The 26,070-nt window shown below is 41.0% G+C and overlaps 2 protein-coding genes across 2 annotated transcripts; both read right to left on the bottom strand.

Annotated features, from left to right (window-relative positions):
- mthfd1b (methylenetetrahydrofolate dehydrogenase (NADP+ dependent) 1b) lies at positions 1–15,654 on the bottom strand. The gene is made up of 27 exons (XM_086127951.1): positions 15,547–15,654; positions 13,413–13,497; positions 13,182–13,241; positions 13,045–13,098; positions 12,779–12,915; positions 12,089–12,189; positions 11,598–11,734; positions 10,163–10,274; positions 9,947–10,074; positions 9,701–9,798; positions 9,409–9,582; positions 7,386–7,522; positions 7,258–7,304; positions 6,428–6,535; positions 6,269–6,343; positions 6,085–6,187; positions 5,915–5,991; positions 5,324–5,464; positions 4,499–4,567; positions 4,245–4,356; positions 3,971–4,110; positions 3,414–3,455; positions 2,940–3,040; positions 2,188–2,365; positions 1,983–2,090; positions 1,442–1,594; positions 1–1,331 (listed from the first exon to the last, which is right to left on the bottom strand). Exons 1-27 carry the CDS (start codon positions 15,582–15,584, stop codon positions 1,242–1,244), a joined length of 2,805 nt encoding a protein of 934 aa, XP_085984077.1. The 5' UTR covers positions 15,585–15,654; the 3' UTR covers positions 1–1,241.
- A 2,008-nt stretch (positions 15,655–17,662) lies between these two features.
- Positions 17,663–26,070, bottom strand: klhl28 (kelch like family member 28). The gene is made up of 6 exons (XM_086127962.1): positions 25,940–26,070; positions 24,624–24,884; positions 23,899–24,536; positions 23,367–23,810; positions 21,574–21,782; positions 17,663–20,467 (listed from the first exon to the last, which is right to left on the bottom strand). Exons 2-6 carry the CDS (start codon positions 24,882–24,884, stop codon positions 20,304–20,306), a joined length of 1,716 nt encoding a protein of 571 aa, XP_085984088.1. The 5' UTR covers positions 25,940–26,070; the 3' UTR covers positions 17,663–20,303.

The following is a 26,070-nucleotide window of genomic DNA, read 5'->3' on the forward strand; positions in this document are numbered from 1 at the left end:
TATTTTTGATTAAAAATATTTTATTAGAGCTCAATTGTCTGATTCATCAGTTTAGGCACTGTGATACAATGCTTGAAATACTTAAGGCAATTCAAAATAGAGGCATTTTGAAATGGAATGTTTTTCATAAGTGAGGGTATCCAAATGGAGACAGTATTTATCATGATAAGACAGCCTGAGAAAACTTATGACAAAATTGTTGGTTATCAATTTCAAAGTACCAAGAGGTTCAGTAGTCAGGCAAAGCTACCGTAATTCCTCGAGAATAACACAATCACAAATATTGTACACCCCCCAAATTCGCCATTCTACACAGCTTTTTCTCTGCACTCATGTCTTATACAGTCCCCTGATTTGCCGGTATCCACACGCAAAAAAATTAAGTATTATCCGCAAATTTGGGTTCCTCGACATATATATATATATTTTTTTTTTTGTGCAAAAATAAGTTCTCTTTCCTTGTTTCAAGCCTATCGTACGATGGCACAAAAGTAAAAAAAAAATTAAAAAACGTGTGTGTGCCAAATGTTTCCAAATATGACGGATGACTTTGCATTGTTAAAAATAAAAAAATAAAAAGGCCACTTTTATACAAAACATGACATTGATTAAGGCATATTAGTTTCTTTTTCTGGCCATTTACTTCTTCGTTTCTACCCTTTCCAGTATATATATAAAACATTTAACATTACATATTATAGTGAATAAAAGTAATCTTCACAACCACGAGGTACCGATAAATGTCGATACAAAGTGACAAAGTTTTGTTGTTTTCCCCTTAACCGATGTATGATACTCCCCTTGATTTTGGATGATTTTCAGTTTGGTGGGTGGGAGGGTGTTATCTCGAGAAATTACGGTAAGTGTTATTTACAGACATGAGTTGAAGGTACTTCCAGAACTCGATTATAACACAGCAGTGTACCACTCTGGTAAAACAACATTTTAATCATTTATCACATTGCTGATAAATCCTAAATACAGTTACTGTGCATAAATCTGAGTCCAAGTAACAACAGTGAAAATAATTGCATGTAATATTATACATGTGTAAACATACACAAGTTTTGCCATTATGATTGCGTGTGGTATTTTTTGGTTTTGTTTTGTCAAAAATACTGCGTCAAAAAAAGGTTATTAAGATGACAAACACAAGAAATCTGGTGGTGGCCTAAGACTTGCACAGTGCTGTATGACTAACGTCCGCAGGTCATTTCCTTACTAGCATCCAGCGCAGAAGCTCAGAAGAGCCCGTTGATCTGTTCAGTCTCAGGATCCAGGTCAATGTCATAGAAACAAGGCCTGGTGGGCAGGCCAGGGATTGTGGGCATCTAGCAGCAAGAGACATAAATAAGGCATTGTAACTATCCTCACAAACAATAATGGATATTGACTGAGGTTATTCATTGGCTAATGGAGTACAATAATGACAAAAGCTCACCGTGCCAACGAGCGGGAAGAGGAAACCCGCGCCAACACTTGCTCGAATGTCTCGAATTGGCACAACGAAACCTGTGGGCACACCCTTCTTGTCTGCCTCGTGAGAGAGCGACAGGTGAGTCTTTGCCATGCAGATTGGGAGTTTGCCAAAACCCTGACAGAAAAGAAGTGAACAAAAACATGGTTTTACCTCAGTAGAGAAGATTGTTCTCTAGGTTAGTGATTTTTTTCAGCATTATAATGAAAACAAAGAGTAACCCGAATATCAATAAACATGGAACAGTCTGTTAAGGGCAAACAATGCCGATCCAGAAGTATTCAAAACTCAGGTCTGCCTTCTGCCTACATCTGTTTCTGATGCTGATATTTTTCTAGATACAGCATTACTACCTATTCCAAGAAGTTGTCAATATTGTGTGACCTATGTAGAGATCTGCATTCTACTGAGAGTCATTCAAAATCGAAATGTTCTCCTGGTCAACTTCTGATGAACCTCTCATCCCTCCCTACAAGGAAACAAGAAGACAAAGTGAGCTGCAGACCTGTTTGGTGTAGAGCTCCACTTTGTGCTGGGCCTCTGGGAGAAGCTCAATATCATCTGCTCCATAGATCTTCTGGGCAATTATTCGGATCTTTTCAGTAATAGGAAGCTAAAAATGAAGAAGCAGTATACCCACAATTATTTGTCTGAACGCAAACATTTACAGAAGTGCAATTTTCAGGTGACGGGTTGCCTTGAATGCATACCTCCAAGTCATAGAGGAACTTGAAGCTGCTCGGAGTATTTGAGGCCTTCTGAACAGCCTGCCCCAGAGTATGGGCACCCGCTCCACCCTCGGCCCAGTGGTCGCAACGCACAGCATCAAAGGCCCCGGCACCTCTGGCGATGCTGCAGACCAGGTCCAGCTCAGCATCAGTGTCGGTCCTGTGGAGCAACAACGATAGCATAATGGATAAACCATCACGAGAGGGTGGTGGAACAGCACAAATGGAAAACAATCTGCCCTTTTCAATAGATTTGTAGCTTTTAATATCGTAACCTGACGACGATGATATCATGGCACTTTTAATATCACGATCTGCTGTTATCGTGACATCCCAGGAATGGATTAACGGCAGGAATGGATTATTGTTCATTTCAATTGGGAAGGATGATTTGAGATAAGAGCGTTTTGAGTTACGAGCATGGTCAAGGAAAAAATTAAACTGACGTTCTCAAGGCATCATTGTACAGTTGTACTAAAGTTAGCTGAGACTTCAGTGATGTACACCAAATCAATGGTTTTACCAGTAACAACAACACTCATAGCGTCGACTTGTATCGTGCATTTCACGAGATCCAAGGACATTTCACAATAACGCATGTGGGTAAATAAAATGTTGAGTATGTCAGGTGAGCCATGTTAGAGCAGCTACTAGCTAGCATTGGCTAACCATCTGAGAGCTGGCGAACTGGACAGCAACCACCAGTGTGTTTGAAGAAACAAGGATGGACTTACTTGAAAGCATTGACAGCCACCACCACCGGCACACCAAAGTGATTGGCATTCTCAATCTGCTTCCTCATGTTATTGCAGCCTTTCTCCAGCAGCTCAAGGTTCTACACACACACGCACACGCACACGCACACACACAAACAAAAGCGGGGTTATGTTTGGGTGTTGATCTGTGTGTACTGTTTTTCCAAATTCGAAGTACACCGTAGCTTTTTTTTTTTTTGTGTGTGTTCAACACGCATGAGAGGGCCCATCTTCGTACTGGTATACTGTAGTAGCCCACATCACACTCTATATTTGTCATCTGTATTAAATGGAGACTGTATAGGAGTTTATGGATATCAGATGATAATGGCCTTTGCCAGATTAAAAATAAATAAATAAAAAAAAACAGAAGAAACAGACAGTTTTAAAGGAGAAACTAAAAATAGAGTATAGACTGAGTGGGAAACACTGTCAAGCAGTCGAGTACATTACCTCCTCAATATATTCCTTTGGGAGCGGCATACCAGCAGTAACCTAGAAAAGACGTATATATATACATTTTTTTTAAGAGTCAGATTTATCCATTAATGGAATGAATGTATTAAAATTCAGTCTAATAGGCATAGACACACATGGGCTAAGTGAAAGGAATTACTGCTCTTTGACCTTCTAATTTGGTCAGTGTGCTGGTTTGCAAATCCGCTTAGCGAGTCTGTTAGAGGTTCACATCTGAGCCTTCCTGTGTGGTCTTTATTTTCTCTTAATACTTGCGTGGGTTTTATCAGGGTACTCCAGCTTCCTTCCACATTCAAAGATTGGGCTAAGTTTGAGAACTAAATTGTCCGTCAATGTCAATGCAAGGGTGAATGGTTGTTTGGCTCCAGCTCTAAAGACATACACTAATGAGAACAAGTACTCTGGAAAATGGATGGCCTTTACTATTTTTATAGGAGAAACACGGTTGGTCATACTGTATAAAATGTTGTTAAGAAGAACCAAAACAAAATAAAATAATTATTGTGTTGATAAGAGATTGAGGGAAAACACACCGTTGGCCCTCCGCCATGCATCTTCAGGGCTCGGACAGTGGCCACCAAAACCACCACGTGGGGTCTCAGACCGGAGTATCGGCACTTGATATTGAAGAACTTCTCCATCCCGATATCGGCACCGAAGCCAGCCTCTGTCACTGTTTGGCAAAAGGCACAATGGATGTGAGCACAAAGTCAATCAGATTGAAAACTGGAGGATTCACAGCGTTATGTTGCCAAGAATATATTAGAACACACATCACATAAACAAGAACCATTCTGATCCACTTACCAACAAAGCCCTCTGGCCCAACCAGTTTCAAAGCTATTTTATCAGCCAAGATGGAGGAATTGCCGTGGGCGATGTTGGCAAAAGGGCCAGCGTGGACAAACACAGGTGTTCCCTGCAGAATTGGATGATTCAAACGAGACTCAAAATTGAGAATTAAATCAGGTCGTCTGCACACAATTCTTTTTTTCCCCTAATAGTTCTTACTCAAGCCATTAACTAGTTAGTAACAGGTAGTTGTATAATGTTTCACCCACCTCCAGAGTCTGCATAAGATTTGGCTTGATGGCGTCTTTCATGAGCACAGTTAGCGCACCACACACACCCTATAAAACATATAAAAACATAAATATTTTGTTGTGTTTTTGCGCAACGCTGACTGTCATCTTGTTACTGGCTGTTTTTTTATTACTTGTCTAGTTGCGATACAGAGCATGCAAATTTATAGTGGTACCTTGACTCACTTGATAGCTCTATCATACCATATATTTAAACAAACGTTCCTTTTGAAATAGTTGTAAATGCCATTAATCCATTCAAGCCCCCTCATAAAAGGTATTTTGTTAGGGTTTGGACAGAATGGAAAAAAAAGAACTGTATTGTAAAATATAAAACAGAAAAGGATATAAAACATAAAAGGATAGTAAAAGAGACAATGTATACGAAATACATTTGTTTTATGAAGAGGAATTAAGACGAAAGTCACATCAAAACACAGTAGGAATGTAGTTTTATGGGGGTGTGGCCTTGTAAATGACATCAGAAGTTCTGACTCCATGACGTCTGCTGGAGTTCATGCTCCTTGCCAGGGTTTTCATTTTGTATTTGTGTGTTTGGCTACTTTTCCCATTCAATAAACATCTGAAAGTGCACCTATGAGTGTGGCTCTTCTTTTTTTTTTCCTTCCTTTTTTGTCCCTGCAATTCACTCTAGATGTGGTGTAACTTAACGGCAAGTCAAATTTTGCCTTTTTTTTTTTTTTTTAAATAAAACTGACCAAACGACAGCTTGTAACTTTAAAAAAGAAAACGCAAGTCAAAGTACCACAACATTACTAATTGTAGTCAGTCAATGCTTCTGACCAGGTCTTCAGTGGTGACGGGCTGTCCACCACGGCTGGTAGCCACAACCATTCTGGCTAGCCGCTCACGCATGTCCTCGAGGCTGCTGGTAAGAGCGAGGACCGCCATGATTTCACTGGCTACTGTGATGTCAAACTGGGCCTGAAGGTTAATAGAGACATTAAAAAAATATATACACATGTCCCTTATTGTACAACAAATGATTACTGAATTCCTGCTCATTTTTTGCACAATCACCAATAGGTATCAACAAGAGGTGTCCCTGTACTACCTAATGAATTCCATTACAAGTGCTGTATTTATTTTAAAAAATGCCTTAACAAAGACTCAGCTTTGATAACCCTGTCAGAGGGGTATTCAATTCAAAACATATTTCATGCAGTACTGAAGGCATGTTTTGCTTTTAAACTTTGGTCCTCACTGGATTGTGCAATTGCACCTAATGAAGTATGCATTTTGTGTGCATCACTCGCCATCATTTTTCAATTAGCTCCGCCTAAGAACCTGTTTGGGTTCTTCCTCCAAATCAAACTTAAAATAGTCCTAAAAAAATCCTCACATAAATGTTACCGTTTGATGTTTTCTATGTACCTCTCTTGTGTAACCCTTTTCAGTCGGCGACTGTCCAATAGTGATCTTCCTGAGGAATCGGTCATTGGTGTCCAGCACTTGAGGTATGGGGAAAAAAAACAACATAACAAATTGATTGAAGGGGACATGATTGACTTATGATGATTATAATACTTCTGGTATGTTTTCACCTCTCTGCCATGTCACAGAGCTTGGGTCAATGTCCAAACGGGCAAAGCGGGAGATCTCATCCTCGGTCAGGGTGGTGGGATCCGTTTTGTCGATGCCTAGTTTCTAAAAAGAATAGCAAACAGCATGAGTTTGACGGTACTGCAATGAACGAAGAAAACTGATGAGACTAATTACAGCAAGTACTTTTAGTCTGTTGATCTGGACCGGGGAGAACTTCCTTTGTCCTCCACTGAGGGGAACTAAGCGATTGTACAGAGCCTGAAGTTGCACGCAGAGACAAGGACAGCAATTAAAATTATGATCCAAATAAAAATTAATAACAGACATTAAAAGAGGAGTTACCTTGTCGCTTTGTGTGGCCTCATGGAACATGCGGGCATCAATGGCAGCAGCCACTAAATTATTGGATGCTGTGATCGCATGGATGTCCCCAGTGAGATGGAGGTTGAACTGAAAAGAAAACTAGTTAACTATTTATGGAAAACAATACAAGCAAATAAATATACATACTGGTATACGGTATATATTTGGGTCAGAAACATTGCAGGACTGATGTCACAAAAGATATGTTTCAAACAAAAAACACAAACTACAAGTATCCCTTTGCATGGTGGCAAGATTGAGGGCCACTTGAGTGTGGGCGGTCAGTTGCCCATCACTGGCTTCAGCCAACGCAATACCAGTACTGCTCTGGCGCCATCACGTGGAAACTGTCTGCCATGGAAACAATTTGAAGTGGCCTGAGAGCTTTTAGACCAGTGATTCCCAACCAGCTTGCCGTGGCACATTAGTGTGCCGTGAGAGGTGATCAAGTGTGCCGCAGGAAATTGTCAACTGTCAATTACTTGGGCAGAAAATAATTTATACAGAAGGTACATTTTTAACCTATATATCCAATTTTTGTCAATTGATTTGTGAAGTAGTGTACCATGATTTTTTTTCTCCAATGTAAAATATGTGCCTTGGCTCGATAAAGGTTGGGAAACACTGATTTAGACAAAAGTTCCTTGCTGCAATCTTGTGGTGTCTATCGGCATTCAACCCTTCGGGGGGGACTGTCAATTACTCGCAGATTTTCGCCATGTGCTTCTGGGCTGGGTTCCCATGCGTTGGAGTGCATTTTTTTTCATAGATTAGAATGACAATTAGCGTCTTGAAGTACGATACTTTACCTCTTCCATTGGAATGACTTGAGAATATCCCCCTCCTGCAGCACCGCCTGCAGACAAGGTAAAACTCTTGAATATAAAACGTGTAGCACTCGAGGTTCCAATTTCAACAGCATTTCAATTCAGATCACCCTTAATGCCAAATGTGGGTCCTTGCGAAGGCTGACGGACGTTAGCGAAAACATTCAGCTTCATGTGGGCTCCCAGTGCTTGGACCAGGCCGATGGTGGTGGTGCTCTTCCCCTCCCCCAGTGGAGTCGGAGTAATACTACACATAGAAAATCATGTCAGCAAAATCTTTAGACCAATGATTCCAAAAAGTGTGCCGGGGCTCCACGGGACATTAATTAATTTCACTTAATTACTTAGAAAACCTCTTACTACGAGTAATGTATCTTTGTTTGCTGAGATGGGCATTCTGTCCCTGGGATGGAATGGTTCGTTTGTCCGTCTGTCCCAGTCGAACGCCGATTTTTTGGGATGGAGGATGGCGGATGGAAAGTTTTTTGTTTGTTTTTTTTAAAGGACAGACTAAGCAAGGGTGGAAGCGGGGTTTTCGTCCGTCCCTTTAATCGTCTCTAACCGGGTTAAGTATGTGGTGTCAGGAGGCAAAATAACACGGCCAGAGTGTAGCCAATCACTGTACTGTATTTCGTTAACAACATCATGTCAATACTATTTTTATAGCAACGCTGCCCTCTAGTGTACAGTCAGAGAACATAAAGTACTGTACCGACTGACACCATTTCACTATCAATCCAGCCGATAAAGATGCTCCTCTGATTTGAGGCACGGATTTGTAAAAGTAAAGTTTTTATAATTTATTTATTATCATAGTGTTGTGTTGTGAAATATTATTGTTGATTTGCTTATCACCAAGACATTAAAAATATAAAGAAACGATGTCATTTTTGTTTGACGGATGGACAGTCTTATCTGCAACAGCCAATCATGGCGTTACTGAAAATAAGATTCTGTCGGCAGGCGTATGCGATGAATACATCAGTGTTTGCATGCAAGAGTCCTGCACATTTTTCAAAGTGTGTCATCGCGTAATGTGGCAAGACACGTGGGTTTTTTTAATCTTGTGAATTGTCCTAAACTTCGTAGTGAGCACCTCTATGAAGAGGAAAACACCTTAAGATCCTTGGGCCATCATTCTAATATTTTCAGAGGTTGATGTGAGCATCACGTAAAGATGTTAACAGAAATTTGGTGAACATCGATCGGATGGAGGGACGATGACGGAAGGGTTCCCAGGTCACGGACGCAGGACAGACTGGTAAAATAGGGTAAAGTGCCCATCTCTGTTTGTTCCTTAATCAATGACAAACAATTTATACTGTAAGAAGAACAATTAAATACTCTTCCACTAGATGACAAAATTCATAATTAACCTCTGCATCCACTTATTGATACGTTTGTGATTGGAAATATGGTGCGATATTTTTTTCTTTATGTCCAACAAAAGTTTGGGAAATACTGACAAACCATCCAGTCACAACATCAGGTACCCTGTTACTTGTAGTATGTAATTCGAGAACTGTAACTAAAAAGATAGGCATGCTTGGTTTTGATTCACACTGGCAGAGAGCTATTAATTTAAAAATACCCTATGTCAAATATTGCAGTTGTAGGGATAAAAAACGAACACTATCTTCACAGTAAACTGCAGCTTAGTTTAACTTCATTGTTTTGCTCTTGCTGAAAAATCCCAACCATTTTCATATCCATGGAGGGCCAATGAATGAAGTTAGAAGTGAACTGCCCGGAATGTGTGAAAATGAAGGGCATCTCGTCACTAATTTACGTCAATTTATGAAAATGACGGGCAGCTCGTCTGCGATCAGGAGGCACTGCAACAGTTTCAGCTGCAGCCAGCTGGATTCAAAGCATGACTCTCCGTACACGAAACCAGTCTTCCTTTTACAGTGCGTAAGGCAATAAACCTCAAAATCTTGTTCCTTGAATCTTGCATATTTTTGAACAGCTCTCAGTGAGGTAAGATTTGAACCGCATGTTAGGATGACGATGGGGTCGCAATGTGCAACATTTAGCTAAAAGCAAGCCAAAATTTTCAATACGAATCACAAATCGTGAATGAAATGCATCAAGTCAAACAGGAATGTTAAGGGGGTTAAAAGTACAGCATACCCAGTGACCACCACATATTTGCCATCTGGCTGCGCCTGCAGCCGCTTGATGATGCTCAGTTGGACCTTGGCCTTGGTTTTACCATATAGGTCCACCTCATCTGAGAGCAGACCCACTTCTTTTGCCAGACGGTCAATGGGCTTTGGCACACAGGAGCGAGAAATCTCAATGTCGCTGTGAGTGCACAAAGATGACCGCCCCAAACAAAACACCATTAAAACCATGTCACATTGCTCGAGGTGAATTGAATGTTTTGTTTTGGTTTGTATTTGATGCAGATTAGTTGGCATACCTTGGCACAGGCTTCTGGAGTTTGAGTTTGGTATAAGAAATAGTCCATCTCCCTGGTTGATGGCTCTCCAAGAAACGCTTTGCACTCAACACTGTGTTCTAAACACACATAGACCGACACACACGTTGGTGCCTTTCAGTCAGCTGTCATGTGCGCAACATGTGAAATCTTCTGCCGGTAAGATTCTTGAAAGTAAAATGATTCCATGTAGCCCTTTATGAACTTGTCATTACGAAATATCCTTACCGCCATCAGCATGGCCACTGTCATGGGTCCCACACCTCCGGGCACTGGTGTGATAAAGCTTGCTTGCTCCTTGGCTGAGTTGAAGTGGACGTCGCCCACAACACGCTTGCCACTGGGTTTGCTCTCGTCTGCAGAAAATAAAAGGAATGAAGGTAACTGCAACTGACAAAGAAAAAAAAAAGGAACGATTAAACTCAAAATGTAAAGGCATGGAACCTGAAATGAGATTGATGCCGCAGTCTATCACTACTGCCCCTTTCTTGATCCATTCCCCTTTCACCATCTCTGCTTTCCCAATGCCAACAACAAGGATGTCTGCTTTGCCAACCTTGGTGCAAGCAAAAGAATTGTCTTGTTATCAGCAGCAAAGACAATGCATTGATGATAAAGGGAGTGCTTGGTTTACGTCAGTGTTGAGTTCCGACATAGGAAACATAACCTCAATTTGTCAACAAGTCGGAATACGCAGTAGCCTATCACAAACCTAAACTAAATCAGTAGTCATAATGACAATAAATAATTGTATGAAAAACACTTCTAGGCCAGCAACTAGGGCTGGATGATTTAGCAATTATTTTTCAAGGTTATTGGATCTTCAAGCACATTTTTTCCGCAAGTTCTTACTGATGTGTGTTACACTAAAGAGAGCTATTTTAGAAAAAGCAGCCAGTACTTCCAATGTAAGCAATGTGGTCGCTGTAGTTATCAACTTTTCTGACCCATCCAGTGAGTTTAACTCATGCCAAGTGACAGACTTGAGCAGAACCTGTTTATGACAGGGAAAATAATCTAATCACAAAGGCAACCTCCCTGAACAATGCAAAAGACATTTTGCCAGTTTATATGTTGTAATTATCGATATTTAACAACAGGCTGGGAAGCTTTGACACGAGGTGTGTACTTTTTTTGAGGGCATATTGCTGACCTCGCAGTAAATGACAGTGCCTTCTTTTACCATAGATAACATGTTCTTCCGCGTTAAAATAATCTTAACAAATAAAATGCATTCTCAGTATCTAATCGTACTGTTGTTAATAAATGTAATTAATGAAATTTAGCATGTTCTCCCCGGGCCAGCGTGGGTTTTCTCCGGGTACTCCGGTTTCCTCCCACATTCCAAAAACATGCATGGCAGGCTGATTGAACGCTCTAAATTGTCCCTAGGTGTGAATGTGAGCGTGGTTGGTTGTTCGTCTCTGTGTGCCCTGCGATTGGCTGGCAACCGATTCAGGGTGTCCCCCGCCTACTGCCCAAAGACGGCTGGGATAGGCTCCAGCACGCCCCGCGACCCTAGTGAGGATCAAGCGGTTCGGAAAATGGATGGATGGATAATAAAATGCAAGAGATTGATGTATTGTATGTCAAATGTTTTACTTTTTTTGTTTTTGTATTATTTACAATAAATCAACCAATTATTTCATAAGATAATGAAATACAAACTAAACAACAAATAAATGAATACATAATTGACCAGTTTCAGTGGGAGGGCGGGGTGGCAGCTAAACGAATGCAACAAATGGCAACAACACAATAGGACAACGGATCATGTATACTCGATGGGCTGGCTGGATTAAAGGCAGGCCCTAAGGCTATACTTTTGCCCACCCCTAATTTAGAGAATAATTTAGAGCTGACATGCAGTCGTTGTTACCTCTTCAGGCAATTCCACAGTTTTGGAATGACATGTGGTCACGGTGGCGTGGTTCCACAGCAGCAGGTCATGCATTGGCGCGCCTACAATCTTGCTGCGGCCTATCACAACCGCTCGTTTCCCTGCCAGTGACACACCTGCAAGGAAGCAGCAGGCAGAAGAAAGAGGGATTTGTATTGTTGTCGCTGTCGCAATATGGACAGAGCCACTTTTAAAGACACTGGAATGTCAGAGGGTTGAACAGCCATGCTGCCCCGCACCCGCTGGTGGCTATTAGCGGCCCGGCAGAGCAGTCCAATTCGCTTAAGCGCCACCCCTTGGGGTACGCATGTGCACACTTGATGGAACCACTTAATGGAAACTGTTCATGACAATGTGCGGCGATTTTTTCATTAATTCAAATTTGACAACAACACTCCTCTCTGTGGTGTGTCAAATTTACACGACATTTATTTGCCACTTTACACAGGATGTGATCTTGCTCTGCTTACCAGTCTGTCTGATCAGTTCCATACATCCATTTGGAGTGCATGGGATGAAGCAGTCGCTCAGGTCTCCACGAGACAGCTTCCCAGCATTTATGCTTGTAAGCCTGAAAACAGATACAAGACCCAAACACATTCAAACACAAGTGTCTACAACAAGCACTCAGCATCCAAGTCGACTTCAACGTTGCACCGCGCATCCCTTAAAGCCAGGCACACAGTTCACAACTTAATGCCGCTCTATTGGGGCAAAAACCCACCGGGGAAAATCATAGAAAAAGTTTATTCCGGTTTTCTTCTATTCAGTATTCCTCTTTTTTGCATTCATGCTTCTCAAATACTTTCCGCAAATACAACATTCATCCATCCACCAATTTTCTACTGTAGCCATAGGTAGGTAATTAATAGCGACTTGGGGAGAAATGCCTGCATTAATTCCATTTCCCTCTTGGGGCACTACGTCTAGAATCAAAGGACAAAAAACCTCTTTAAATCAGTCTTATCTTAGCATTATCCACTTAAGAGTTATTTCAATTTAGTATAAAGACTAAATGTTTTAAATGAACAAATGGTTTAATTTTTTGTCTTGTTTTTTTGTTTGTTTGTTTGTTTTAACCTCAAGCGAACTGAATTACCTAGATAGAGATAATTGCATAATGAAGTGAATCGAAGTAGACGGAGCTCTCCTGTGCTTACCCGTCTACATCTTTCTCTGGTGCCACAGCATTTGTCACCTTCTCTGTGTCAATCTTGTTGATGGAGTCTAAGGGCAACTGGACAATGAGGCCGTGGAAAGAAGAGTTCTCATTCACCTCTGTTATGTTGTGAAGAATCTGAGAGGGGGAAGAAGAAAAAAAATCTAACTGTAATTTTCTATACTGTCCCACATTCTTTTAAGACCTCAGCATCTTATGTCTAAAGGTTTATTTCAAAGGTGTTAATATTCAAGACATTGTACCCACCTCTTCCTCGGTTGCAGTGTTGGGAAGTTTCAAGTGTTTGGCATTTATTCCAATCTACCCGAAAATATAAGAGGTCATGTTAGACATGAGTGGAGGCATCTTATAGGACAAGTGAGGGTGGAAATGAAATCACTTGCCTCTGAAGCAGCCTTCAGCTTCATGCCAATGTACAGATTGGAATCGTCACGATCTCCAACCTATAGAGACATGCAGCGTTCCTGTATGAATCACTGAAAACGTCTGGCATATTGTGGAAAAGTTAGGAAAATAGCAAAAAAAACAACAAAAAAAACAGGGAGGCGCACATGGCAAATCATGTGAGCATAGAGTGATCAAAAATGGAGTGCACAAATCAAGTGACTGTTAACCTGTAAAATCACGAGACCAGGTTGGAAGTTGGAATCCTGAAGCTTCATCTGCTCGACATCCCTCTTCAACTTCTCCCTCACCTGCCTGAAGAGAAAACACGCAAACACAGAGAGAGCGAGAGAGCGAGAGAGAGGTGTGTCATTAAAGCAATGTTTCCCAACCTTTAATGAGCCAATACGTAAAAATTGAAATACATAATATAGTGAGAGGGAAAGACTAATGTATAAATAGTATTTAAAAAAACAGCATAAACACTATCATCACACTTGAAAAAAATCTGAGATAGAGCAGGACCCCCAAAACTGAACTGTGATAGCGGGGGTTTACTGTAGCATTTTTTTTTTCATTATATTTATATCCACATTATCTTGGCACTTATCCTGGGTTGTACATGCAAGATCAGGCCGCCTACATGCACCAAACAATGGTTGTGTTGTTTCTCTGTAAGTTGAATCATTTAATGGTGAGAGGAAGGGGGAAACAAAGCCGATTTTCATGTTGTGTGGACAGATAAACCTAAACTCAGTCAGCTGAGCTATTCAAAGGTCAAACACTCAAGACAACGGTCAAACGAATATCATTTTCTCCATGGGCATCAATATCAACACTGATTGTAATTGTTTGTTTCCTCTGCAAAAAACAAAGTCCCACATTGTTATCCATATCTGATGAAAATGAGAGACAAACCGCGACTTTAAAAAGGGATTACCTAATTTAATCTAGCACATGTTGCACACAGCAAGTCATTTAACGGCTCTTGATTACACATGCATGACAGCATTTACTCATACCAAGTTAAGAGGGGAAATGTCCATCTTCTGCTGGCTACATATGTGACTAAACCTACAAGTTAGTTAATTGCTTTAATTATTTGAAAAAGTAACAACCAACTATAAAGGCTCACCAAATTTTGTGGGTAATATCCTCATTAAAAGTGTTGAACTTGGGCAAAGCCACGGCAATGGCAACATGACTATTTACCAGAAAACAGAACACATATGGTGCTCAGTAAAACTTGAGAAAAAAGTAAAAGACGCCTCCCTGTATTTTTTAAAATGTTGATATCAAGGAAAGGAAGTTGAGTTTGAGGGGTAAATTTTAGTTAACTTTCAAGCATCTAAAGCAAGAAATATGTGTACGATACTTGTGTTTCAGGTTACAAGAACTTGTGTAACTCTCTGGTGAAATTGAGAAAGGCCCTTAAAGCAAAATAATGCAGAACTATGATTTAGAGTGAATGTCATGTTTTCCAGATTTGTCACAGGTACCCTGAATTTTTAGCAACTGTGTTGTAAACAAGAATGGCCTAAGTGAACTATTCATTCAGTAATTGAATGGTTCATAGCAAAAGTATAAATTCAAAACCTATCAGACAAACTCACACAGACAGTGAGTAGTGTGCCAGATTTTGTCATGCTTCACAATTCCTTTAGACAGTTGCTTCGTGGTGTAATACATGATGAGCTAATGAGTGCACGGCTGTCAGGTCTCATGACTGACACATGCAACTTCAAGTCAATGTCATTTTCAAAAGTGATGTTTCAATTATTGCTTGGATACATTTTTAGATCAAACGTTATGTTGTTGCGACAGACAGTGCAGACAAATGTTCCTGGTAATCGAACCATCCGAGTTTATCTGACCAAGAGGACAAAGGTCACATTAACTACACTAACTTGTTACATAATACAGCAATGTATGATCACTCAAGACACAGTAGTGCCCGTGGGAGTGAGGATTGCATGAGTTATTTACTTGTTTCTCTTATTTAAATCAAAATTATAAAACATGCCACAGTAGGACAATCCTCAGCACATCCTGAACACCTAATTTTTAAACACATCATATTTGCTGCTATGGATTCACGTAGTCTGCAACTTGCCCAAGCAGACGCCACAATTTACATTAAAAAGTATTCTGCAAAGGCAGCCTGACTAAATTAACTATATATCCAGGTACGAGGCGGAAAATAATTCAGACATTGCAGAAGTGGGAGTGAAATAATGCGATTCATTTGGCAAGCGGTGTACATATGGCCATGCCGCGCTGAGCTGGTTAAAATTAACAGCACTGCGGTAAAGCACGTGACATGAAATCAACAACAAACAAACAACAGACAAAAACCAGACTTACGCCGAAACCTCCTTCCCACTAATCGTTTGTGCTGGCATCTTGGTTGGTCTGACAGACAGTTCGAATCTCGTTTCACGTGCACGCGTACTGCCTTGCAGACCTCAAAACTTTTTGGACGTAAAGCGAGAAAAGTGACGTAAATCACACTTTCGGCAATTCTGATAGCACTCACTTTGACCAATCGCGTGATGACAGAAGAAAGAGGCGGGGTTACAATGAAACTTTCAATTCTTGAAAACCAATTGAGTGCTTGTATTAGCACAACTGAAGAGTCTTTCAACCAATTAAAATCCCTCAACTTGGTTTTAACAACCATTGGTGCTTTGAAAAAGGGCGTTTCTTCACTGTCAGGGTTGTACAGTATCAGCAATAGGGTGCAGAATTGTGGGATTGATCCGAGCAATACTGTATCTATGTAAAAAAAAATAAAAAATTATATCAAGTAATTTTGCCTATGCTCCAGTGCGTTAGCATCTTAATGTACTTTATTTACAAAGTCCTCGATAACATGACAAGGGGTAATGACATTGAGTCATTATTTTTTAATACAGGAATACAAAGAGAAATCGAGAGTTGATGTTAGAAATCGAGAGTTGATGTTGTGAAGGCGGTCAAAGTTAAATGTTGCACATAAAAGAGAAGAAAATGTACTTTACTCTTTACTGCAACTTTAGAACTGTGTAGTTTTTATAAAGTAGTACTACTGTACCAACCTTCTTTGAGCCAAGACCTTCATTTTACATAAGAAAAGTTGAACAAAAAACATTCCTCGGGACTGCGTGTGTGTGCAGCTCCAAAAGTATCGTATCACTATTATCATGCATTTAAGAATTTTTCACCCCAACAACTATTCTCAACAATGACACAATGTCCTCGTAAGATTCCTCATAGTGACCCTATTCACACAGCTGTGGTCCAATTCTTCTAGCCCAAGTTGCCTCTCAGCGAAAACTTGAGACGAATATTACAATGTCACTAACAAAGAACACTAAATGCAAAAGATTTTAGAGGGGAACTTTTTCTTTTTTTTTACTCCATGTCCAAGTGCTAAATGCACAGGTGTTTGGTTTGAAGTAGAGCAGCTTCCGGGAAATGTGTCTGTGCAATCGAGAAAAACCTGGAAGATTCCACACTTTTGCCTCGGAGAATAAAAGATTACCTGTCTGGCAATCCTGCAAGGTACACAGTAGAGGGCGGCACTCTCTTCAACAGAGGACAATTGACGTCTGATCCTGCTCGACCAATCACCAGAGGTTCTGCTGCATCCACGTGAATCGATCAGTCTTGCACATTTAAATTAGCAACAGCCGTCCCAAATTGCTTTTTGAAATCCTTTCATGACTCATACACATTAATAATATAATTATTGCTCCCTTGTCGGATTTAAGGATGCCAACAAAATTCTGTGCAAAACCTCTTACTTGGTATGAATGGTATCATAGTGTAATACTGTATACTTCATCAAATATTAAGAAATGGCAATACTACCAAATACGCATTATAAACACAATTTCCTGTCAAATTAGATTCAAAAAATTGCGAAAGTTTTGTGAGTAATTGAAGATTTGGGACTGCATGCTGTTAGCAAATTGGTAAAGAATTTGCACAATTTGGATGCTTTATGAAATATTTTGTCAGGCATTTCTTACAGAAAAAAGAAAAACGTTTATATTCTTTTTTTTCTTATATCAGGACTATGACTGTCTGGTGGAATTCTTCCCAATGATAATCATCAGTTTTCAGGAGCCCCCCCCCCCCTCCCCTCCCCGTGGCCCCCCTCCAAAAAAAGAGCATGTTTGCTCAGCCATTTACACTGCTTTGTCAAATAAAGAAATCAATTTTCATCATTTCAGATTGAAAAAAAAAACAGCACACACGCATCTCAACTGACCAATAATGTACAGTTTGCAAAAAAAAACGATATCAAATTGACAAAATGTTGACATCTCCTATTTCTGTCCGACGCCAGCGATTTTGAGTCTTATAACTGCTTTCCCTGGCCCATTTCAAGTATTTTAGCTGCAGTTTGCCAAATGTGAAGTTCATTTTTAAAAATGGGATACATCGTATTTGTCGATTTCTGCATTCTACTGACAGGTATGAGAAAAGCAGACTGTACCTTTTAAGGCAGGCATTTATTTTAAAACTGGGTACAACTGCACCTCACAGACTGACTACAATGTATGTAAAATGGATTTCAATCAAAAGTGGAAGGCTACTGTTGCTAGGAATAGCTTGTATTTCCAGTTTCAATCCACAGGAGAGTGAAGTTCAACATCATCACCCCCAGTCACACGATGGGACATTGACAAAAAGAAGCAGAGTGGTCATTTGGCTAACATTGACATCAGTTTCAAAGGGATTTCCTTTCAAACACAAACATACGAGTGGTCGTCCATCAGATTTCTTTGAACAAGCACTTTGGTGAGAGCGGTGGCAATGACATTAGTTAGGCCACAAGTGTACAAACTCAGGTTGAACATCCTTTTTCTTTTTGCAGATTCACGTTTGCAGATTTACTCTCAGCCTCATTCCAAAAATTTATTTTATTTAAAAAACAAAAAAATATATGTTTAACAGACATTATGGTGTCAGCTCATAATTACGCCTGCGTAATTTGTGCTGGCCATTCTGGAAGGAAGTTGACAAAAAAAAAAGTTGACAAAACAAGGTTACAGGACATGAAACAATATAAATCATGAATCAAGTACCGATTTATCTCTTTCTAAAATATACCATGTTTGAAAATTCAAAGAAAAGTATTTTCAAACTACATCAACCCTTGTGAAATTTGCAGTGGACCTACCGTAATTCAAACCTCTCGCATTATAATTAGGAAAATGGTTTACAGTAATTTAACACGTCAAGGGCTATGTGGAAGAGTGCATCTCCTGGCTTGTTATATGTAACTATATGACTATGCAAAAAGAACAACAACAACAAAAAAGTTGCTATTCTTGTGTACTGTACCTGAAATAGTGTGTTTGAATCTACCTGTACCTTAAAAGAAAACATGAATGGAATGAACAAGCATGCACATCAAAATGAGGCTTACATCTTTAAGTGGCATTTGATCCGAGTTAACAGCCACAAGTGTTGAATCAACACATGCTCCTTAACAGCAATAACAAGATTGCCTTGGCTTTTAAAAGACGCAAAACGTAACATTTTTTTCTTATGGCACAATGTAAATGCCATTATCCTAAATGCATATATGCACATCTTACAATATGAAATCAAGTTGTTGTTTCTTGTTTGGGGGAGGGTGGAGAGTGGGAAGTTAAGTGCAACTCGGACCTTGCAAACAAAGTGTTCAAAGTTTGTCTTAAATATAAACAACACTTCCATTATTTTGCTGGGCCGGACGGTGGGTGAAGACACCTTCACACAGCTGTTTGACAGCATGATGGGATGTAATGCCACGATAAAGAAGAAAAAAAAAACACTTTGAATTTGTGGCACATGAGGAATGACGGCTGCAATTGAGGGAAGAAAAGATGCTTCGGAGCGTTGCAGAATTTGTGATCTTAGTCTTGTTTGAATGGGGAATGCATTTTAACCTGCGGGTGGGATAACGTAACTAAGTGTCTTCTTTGGAGTGACTGCTGTCTGGAAAAAAAAAAACAGTGGGAATGGGTGGGATTAATTTTGAATGCTATTTGTATGGGTGGGTGCATGTGCTTTAAAAGATGAACACCTAAGACCGTTTTAAGGAGCAGACAGAGATTGACCCAGTTGTGCGAGGCAAACACAGACCCGCATTGAATCCTAAATATAGCACCAGTTGGCATTGCAGACAGACCAAAGGATGCACAGAGGGTCAGGTTCAACAAAAGGAAGAGAAGCAAGAGCACAACGTGCCTTTAAAGATGCAAGGGTGGAGGGGGTACAGAGAATGGAGACACATAACACCTCCGCACACGCATACACACAAGTGACCCAGTGTGGTAAAACATTTACAGGCAATGCACTCAGGATATATTCATATCTATATATTTAATTTAGACTATTTACACGTGAGAGAAACGCAGCCCTTGTTGAGAAAATAGAAAAAGTTAAATTCCTATTTTTGTGAAGCACATATTCTGATGTAGAACCTCGTGTCAGCAAGCACGAGCATGAGTTCTGCGTGCAGACGCTAGACCAAAAACAATCCTATCCGACATGCAGATACCCCTTAAGCATACACACGGACACACACACGGACACACATCTACGTAGCCAACAAACATTCATGACTACACAAACTACTGTTCTGCAGCAGTCAAACACATGGTCCTTGTTGCAGCAGGGGAAATTAGAAAAAAAAGATTGAACTGATCAGTGGCTAAAGGGGGGGGGGGGTTGCTAAAGTACAGGAATTTTGAAACAAAACGTAACAATTTTTCCTCGTAATCCTCTGAGAAATGGCTCCTAGTCTTCATTGTGGTCCAGCAGACAGAGCAGATGTGTCCTCATGGCCGTCGCAGCAGCACAAGAGGGCAGGGCTCCATCTTCTCTGTAGACAAACCCCCCAATGGCCCACTGATCAGCCAGCAAGCTAGCCTATCACATCGATCTATCCATCCAGCCACCCAGCCAGCAGGCTTCTTGTCCTTTGCTGCTCATGCTGGTGTTTGGCAATCCTTCGCACCTAGACAATGAAAAAGATGTTGGGGCGGAAAAAGATTCAATGATTTTTTTTTTGTTTGTTTGTTTTTGGGGGGCATCTTTGTGTTCAAGTTGACTCATTAGGTGCTCGCTGGCTGGGCCATGGGTCAAAGGGAAGTCAGACCAAAGTTACAGCGGCAATAAATCATGCCGCTGGAGTCCAACCAGCTGTCTGAGATGGGATCATAGCGTTGGACAGTGTTCAGGTAAGATGATCCTGAGTGACCTCCCACAACATAGAGGTAATTGTCCACTATGGCAGAACCCACACCTGCAAGACACAAGGATATCAGTGGGTGCAATTCAATGAAGGTTTACTTTAAAATCTTAAGGAAATTATCACATACTCAGTTATTTAATTGGCTATGGTCTTGAAGTTGAGGACAAACTTATATCGCGGCATTAAAACTGCTGGAGATATTATGATATCCCACAGGTTGATATTTTATCCCCAGAAATATCATGGAAAATGTCCTTTTATTTGCCTGGATAGAAAATTGTTGGATGTTCAGAGTGCTTGCCCACCCATCAAAGTGAAATGAAACAACTGCGGAAATCTTTAGTAGGACATATTTGACATTAGTCCATCCCAAATCACACCACCAAACAAAAATGCGACAAAATGTGTGGATACTGAAATGATGATGAATGTGTCACAATTTACTCCCGAAATGACATACTCATTGTGAGTCCTACACCTGTTCAATTCAACACAACGCCGATATACTCACTGGAAGCAATGACTTATTCTGTTGTATAAATGGCAACTGGTGGATACACGGGTTTACCTTCTCTGCCATCTAATAGAAAAGCATTTCATTGTTCCGTCGGTCACTACACACACGTCACTAGCATGGATAGGTGATCAAAGACATGATTGAAATTAATACATTATTTTTCAGACAAATCAAGTGGAATTGTATAGTTTCCGGGGTCACCTATGATGATCTATTACGGCACACTATTTTGTCACAGCACCCTCGTTGAGAATCACTTGTTTAAGATACTGGAATATGGGTCCTAAAAGTTGCTCAACAAAATGCTAAAGTTATAATACTAAATGCCATGGCTTAATCATTGTGTCAAGAGATACCCTATGTGACCAATGTTGAGATCACACACACACCTGCAGATCCAATGGATCTCACTCTTTCCCCCAGTGGAAGCATCCATTCATATGAAATTGAAAAGGAATGTATTCAGAAAAGCATGCTCATGTAAGGTAATGTCATGTGTTAAATAAATGTGGTCGAACTTTATTTCACTTGTGTGTTATTTAGTTGTTTTCTGTAGAGAACCTAGCAATTGTCCAAATAGAAATTGACCACTTGAAAACATACCAAACGACATTTTCAACTCCTGTATGATTTCACTCACCGGTGCGTGGATCATTCATTGGTCGACAGGCCGTCCACTGGTTCTGGTGTGGATCATACCTCTCGATGCTGGAGAGGTGAGAGACTCCATTGTGTCCCCCCACCACAAATATGAAGCCAAGCATGACGCCGACGCCAAAATTGATCCTCTTGTCTGCCATGGGGGCTACCATTTCCCAGGCATCTTTGCTAGGGTCGTACCGCTCCACACTATGTGAAGAAGAGGCGTAGTTAACATTTACTAGTCAATCACGGTTAAGATAGAAAGGAGTAAACTACCACAACCAGGAATTTCTGTTGGCCCTTGGCAGAGGGCAGTACTCTGTGTGCTTTTCTTTAACGTGTACCAGCATAGGTCACACCCAAACAACACAAGCATAACATCAGTACATCCCATACAACATAAATTTGGTGCTGTACAAATCGATGAAATAAATCCCCAAAAGACACGCTGGAACATTGGCAATCTGGGATTGTTTTGCATGTGGCGAGTGAACAAAAGGCACTGGGAGAAAGAGCGGAAAAAAAGCATCAGTCCCCAGAGAATCTCTGTCCAAACACAAAGTCCTGAAGGCTTTCGGGAGTCAAGGAAACGAGCAAGAGAGACGGTGCTTACCAGAGAGCCACAGAAACTTCAGCCTCTACTTCACTTTTGATTTCACTCATAAACAAGCCCCCGCCATTTTCTTAGCAATAGATGACATCCTGAGCTTTGACTTCCATATTAAAAAAAAAAAAAAACGATCAAACTCTTCAGAGAAAGAATGCTTGTTTGTGTGACTTTGTGGCCTCAAGAAAGCAACTTCAATTTCATATGATGGATATGCATTCATCCACTGGTTTGAAATGTTGTTGCACATCCACAGATTAAGGTCATTAAAATGTCCAATGGGAGGAAAACTGTTTAAATTTATAGAAGTAATTACCCAACCAAGTCGAGACTATTTGAGCTGTGCCCTTTATTTCATTTATTCAAGTGGCCGAGTAGCGCACCCGGCAATTAATTGGGGCTTGGGGTCTTATTCAAGTGGAGGCCACTATTTACGCAAATCAGAATCATGCAGTCCAATCTCATCTGATCTGATTGCACTTGACCTTGTTTTGATCATAAGAGCCTTGATTGTGGAGGACAAATGTTTAAGCCGTAGCAGGGACCTATGGGCTCAGATCACTTGTGTATTTGCAAATGTTTTAGACCAGGCGACACTGGCCATTTTGAAGCAAAGCGCTAATTCTTGGGTACAGATTAATGCAAAGGGCGACCAGTTTGATATACACATTTGCTCAAATGTCTTTTAAAAATATTATTATATGGTATTATTAATAATCAATTATATTAATTTACGTGGAGACACTGCTCATAATGATTATTTCCCAGAATTAAGAAATAGACAAATATCAACATGCAACACTTTATCTCAATAAATCACTGGTAGTGTTGACGTTTTTAGATGATCACTTTGACAACATTCATAGGAAACCATAAAGTCGCATCCCGGTGAACTATGATTTGAACAGGCCCGTGGGCTGCCTGGTGCCGTGGACACCACGTTGGTGACCCCTGAAATAGATCAACAACCATTTTGAAGTCTTCAATGCACATAACATCCATACTTTTGGGTTGAAAAAAGAGGAATTTGTAGTACTGGGAGAAAAGCAGTGCAAGCACATGGAGAACATGCAGCAAGCATGGATTTGAGCCCCCAATCTCAGATCTGTGAGGTAGCTACGCGAACCAATCGTTCACCGTGCCACCCCATACTTGTATATTTCACAACTAAATGAGAAAAGTACCTGTTCATATGAGCCGGTCCATATCCTCCAATGGCATAAACCATGCCATCCAGTACGGCGGTGGCAAAGCAGCTGCGGGACTTGGTCATTGGTGCCACAGGCTGCCACTCCTTCAATTTGGGGACGTATTTTTCTCCTGACTGGAGGTAATATTGGCCATCATAGCCCCCCAGTGCATACAGCTCTCCAGCCAGGACCACCACCCCAAGTGTGCTGCGACACTCGGCCATATGCTCTACCGAAGACCAGGTGTTACTTTCAGGGTCCCAGCTCTCCACTGTGCTTTCGTGCCTCCTATAACTAATGCCCTGTCTCATGTGTGTGGCGATGCCTCCCACCACGTACACCTTGTGGTCCAGCACTGCCACGCCAAACTCATATCTGGGAACACTGAGAGGTGCTAGTCCTATCCATGAATCGGTCTGAGGGAAATACATCTCCATGCTGCAAGAGAAAAGCCAATTGCATATGTTAGCTATGCTGCTAACATTAAACAGTGAAGAAAATGCAGCTGTTACGATTCCATAATTACCTTTCTAATGTGGCGAATAGTCCAGCCTTGCCTCCTACTGCCAGCAGCACCTTTGGGGCACACCTTGGTCTTGCAGACAACACAGTCTGATAGGAGAGTCTATGCTCAGGCATAAAATGATATTTGAGGGCCTCATTAAGCAAATGCTTGCATGCGTGGTCATCTCGTATGAGATGGTTGGCTTCATATAAACGAGTGAGAAATTTGACGCTGAGGAGTGGAAGGCGTACACAGTGCAGCAGCTGAGCCAAATGCTGCTGTCGTTCCGTTACATCATATTTAATCCACGACTCCAAGGCGTAAAATACAGTCTCTTCCGTTACCACCTTAAGGCAATCGTTGGACACAATTTCATCCAACTCTGCCCTCGTCAGTTCAAAAAACTCTTCAGTCTGACAGACTTCCTCAAAATTTTCACAGATGAACTTTGTTGCAGCCAGGCACAGATCATGACAGCCATACGTCTCTGCAAAGCGAGAGATTCCGATACAGTTCCCAGCATCCAGCTGGCTCTCCAGGAAGGAGCAACACTCCTTTAGTACTAGCTTGACCTGGAGTAAGTTGGCTGCCGGGAGCAAAGATTCCACCGTTTCCTGGGAGATGAACACTGTGCCAGTGTAAGCATACTCTACGATGGCCTACACGAAGGGAAAGAAAGAGACACGAGGAAAAGAATTGTAGAAAAGTCAACTGATTTATTTGATATTAACTGGCTTCCATCTTACCTGCAAGGCAGTCTCATCAATACACTGGAATTCAACCTCAGCTGTCTCCTTTTCTGACAGGTTACCTGTGAACATAGCCTTGAAGTAGGGACTGATGCTGGCCAGTACTACTTTGTGGGCATGGATCTTGGCGTCACCCACCCGGAGCACAATGTCACATAGTTCGTGATCCTGCCGCAAGAGCTGGAGGCCTTGCAGCAGTTGTTCAGAATGCGGCCGCGTGAGACTGGCAAACATATAGGACTGGTCCTGTTGGTCCATCTGAAAGCAGAAGCACATTAATGAGTGTCAGGTTGAGAGTTTGTCTCAAGTACTACAGTACTAATTGTTTTATAGTAAGAAATCTAGACTGTTTGGGTACATATACATGCATGTGTGTGTGTGTGTGTGTGTATATATATATATATATATATACTGTATATACAGTACATACATGTGTGTGCGCGCACACACACACACACACGCGCGCATGTATATGTGCGATGTTTTGTATGAAGCTATTTATATATAAACATGAGCTGTTGTTCAGAAACGGCGCCTCTCCATCACTGTTCTGTGCAGCAAGTGCAAATTTGCAGTATTTACTGTATTGTAAAATTATCGTCGTCGAGTTTTAGAACTATCGAAATATCTTTGAGCTGATATTGCACACCCCTATACACCGCATGCATTAAAGGAAAGGGTTTCGGAAGATCGATAGTTATACTGATGAAATTCTGCGATCCCTCAGAGCTGTTGTTCGGTTTTGGGGAAGCGTGACCATCTAGTGCTAAGGATGCAGAATGTTTAATCAAACCTAATGGCAGGGGACGGTTTTATGTTTTTTTTTTTTGTTTGTTTTTTGAAAACGTCTTACGCTGCAGCGCGTGAGTGACATTCTGTCACAAACGAAAGAGTAGTTGTTCATTGAAAACTGCTTCGACGGGGTTTTCGATATAATTGCATAGTAATGACATGATCAATCCGTGCTAGCTCCTTCCTAGCGTCAGATCAGCTCGAGCGCTAGCTAGCACAGTCAACCCAAACATCGCTAAATTTAGCACCAACACGTTTCTGACAGCAGAGTGTTAGCATTTACATTACAACACCAAATTGTCAAAATATAACATTACGAGGAAAAAAACACCAAGCCTATTTTATCGCGGTGGCATTGCAAAAATAGCTGCTAAAAATAAACACGGTTACTAGCTGCATCATTGATTGATATAAAGTAACATGGCTGACAGAGACACAAAACATAACGTTTTGGTCAGGTGTCCGCTGATAAGTCATGTTGCGTTGCGTCGCGACACAAGTAAAACAAACCTGGAACTTACTGTGCGTCTAATGAGCCGCTGCGGTGATCGATTTTGCAGTGACGGAGTTCAGCAGTGACAAGTGGGAACCCCGGCTATCAAGGAAAAACAACCTACTGCCAGGCTAGCCACAACGCTACCAATGAGTCCTT

Source organism: Hippocampus guttulatus, chromosome 13, assembly GCF_054856545.1.
Source record: "Hippocampus guttulatus isolate MCC_2025c chromosome 13, RoL_Hgut_1.0, whole genome shotgun sequence".
In the NCBI taxonomy this organism is placed as follows: domain Eukaryota; kingdom Metazoa; phylum Chordata; class Actinopteri; order Syngnathiformes; family Syngnathidae; genus Hippocampus; species Hippocampus guttulatus.

Bases quoted from the DNA above. Each gene is read 5' to 3' on its own strand.
- klhl28 (XM_086127962.1), bottom strand. From the start codon at position 24,884: ATGGACCAACAGGACCAGTCCTATATGTTTGCCAGTCTCACGCGGCCG. The intron at 24,537-24,623 runs GTAAGATGGAAG...CCCTTCGTGTAG, and splicing joins TTGATGAGACTGCCTTGCAG to GCCATCGTAGAGTATGCTTA. The intron at 20,468-21,573 runs GTGAGTGAAATC...TGTGTCTTGCAG, and splicing joins AATGAATGATCCACGCACCG to GTGTGGGTTCTGCCATAGTG.
- mthfd1b (XM_086127951.1), bottom strand. From the start codon at position 15,584: ATGCCAGCACAAACGATTAGTGGGAAGGAGGTTTCGGC. The intron at 13,498-15,546 runs GTAAGTCTGGTT...TTTTCTCTTCAG, and splicing joins AGTGGGAAGGAGGTTTCGGC to GCAGGTGAGGGAGAAGTTGA. The intron at 12,916-13,044 runs GTGGGTACAATG...TCCCCCTCTCAG, and splicing joins ACACTGCAACCGAGGAAGAG to ATTCTTCACAACATAACAGA.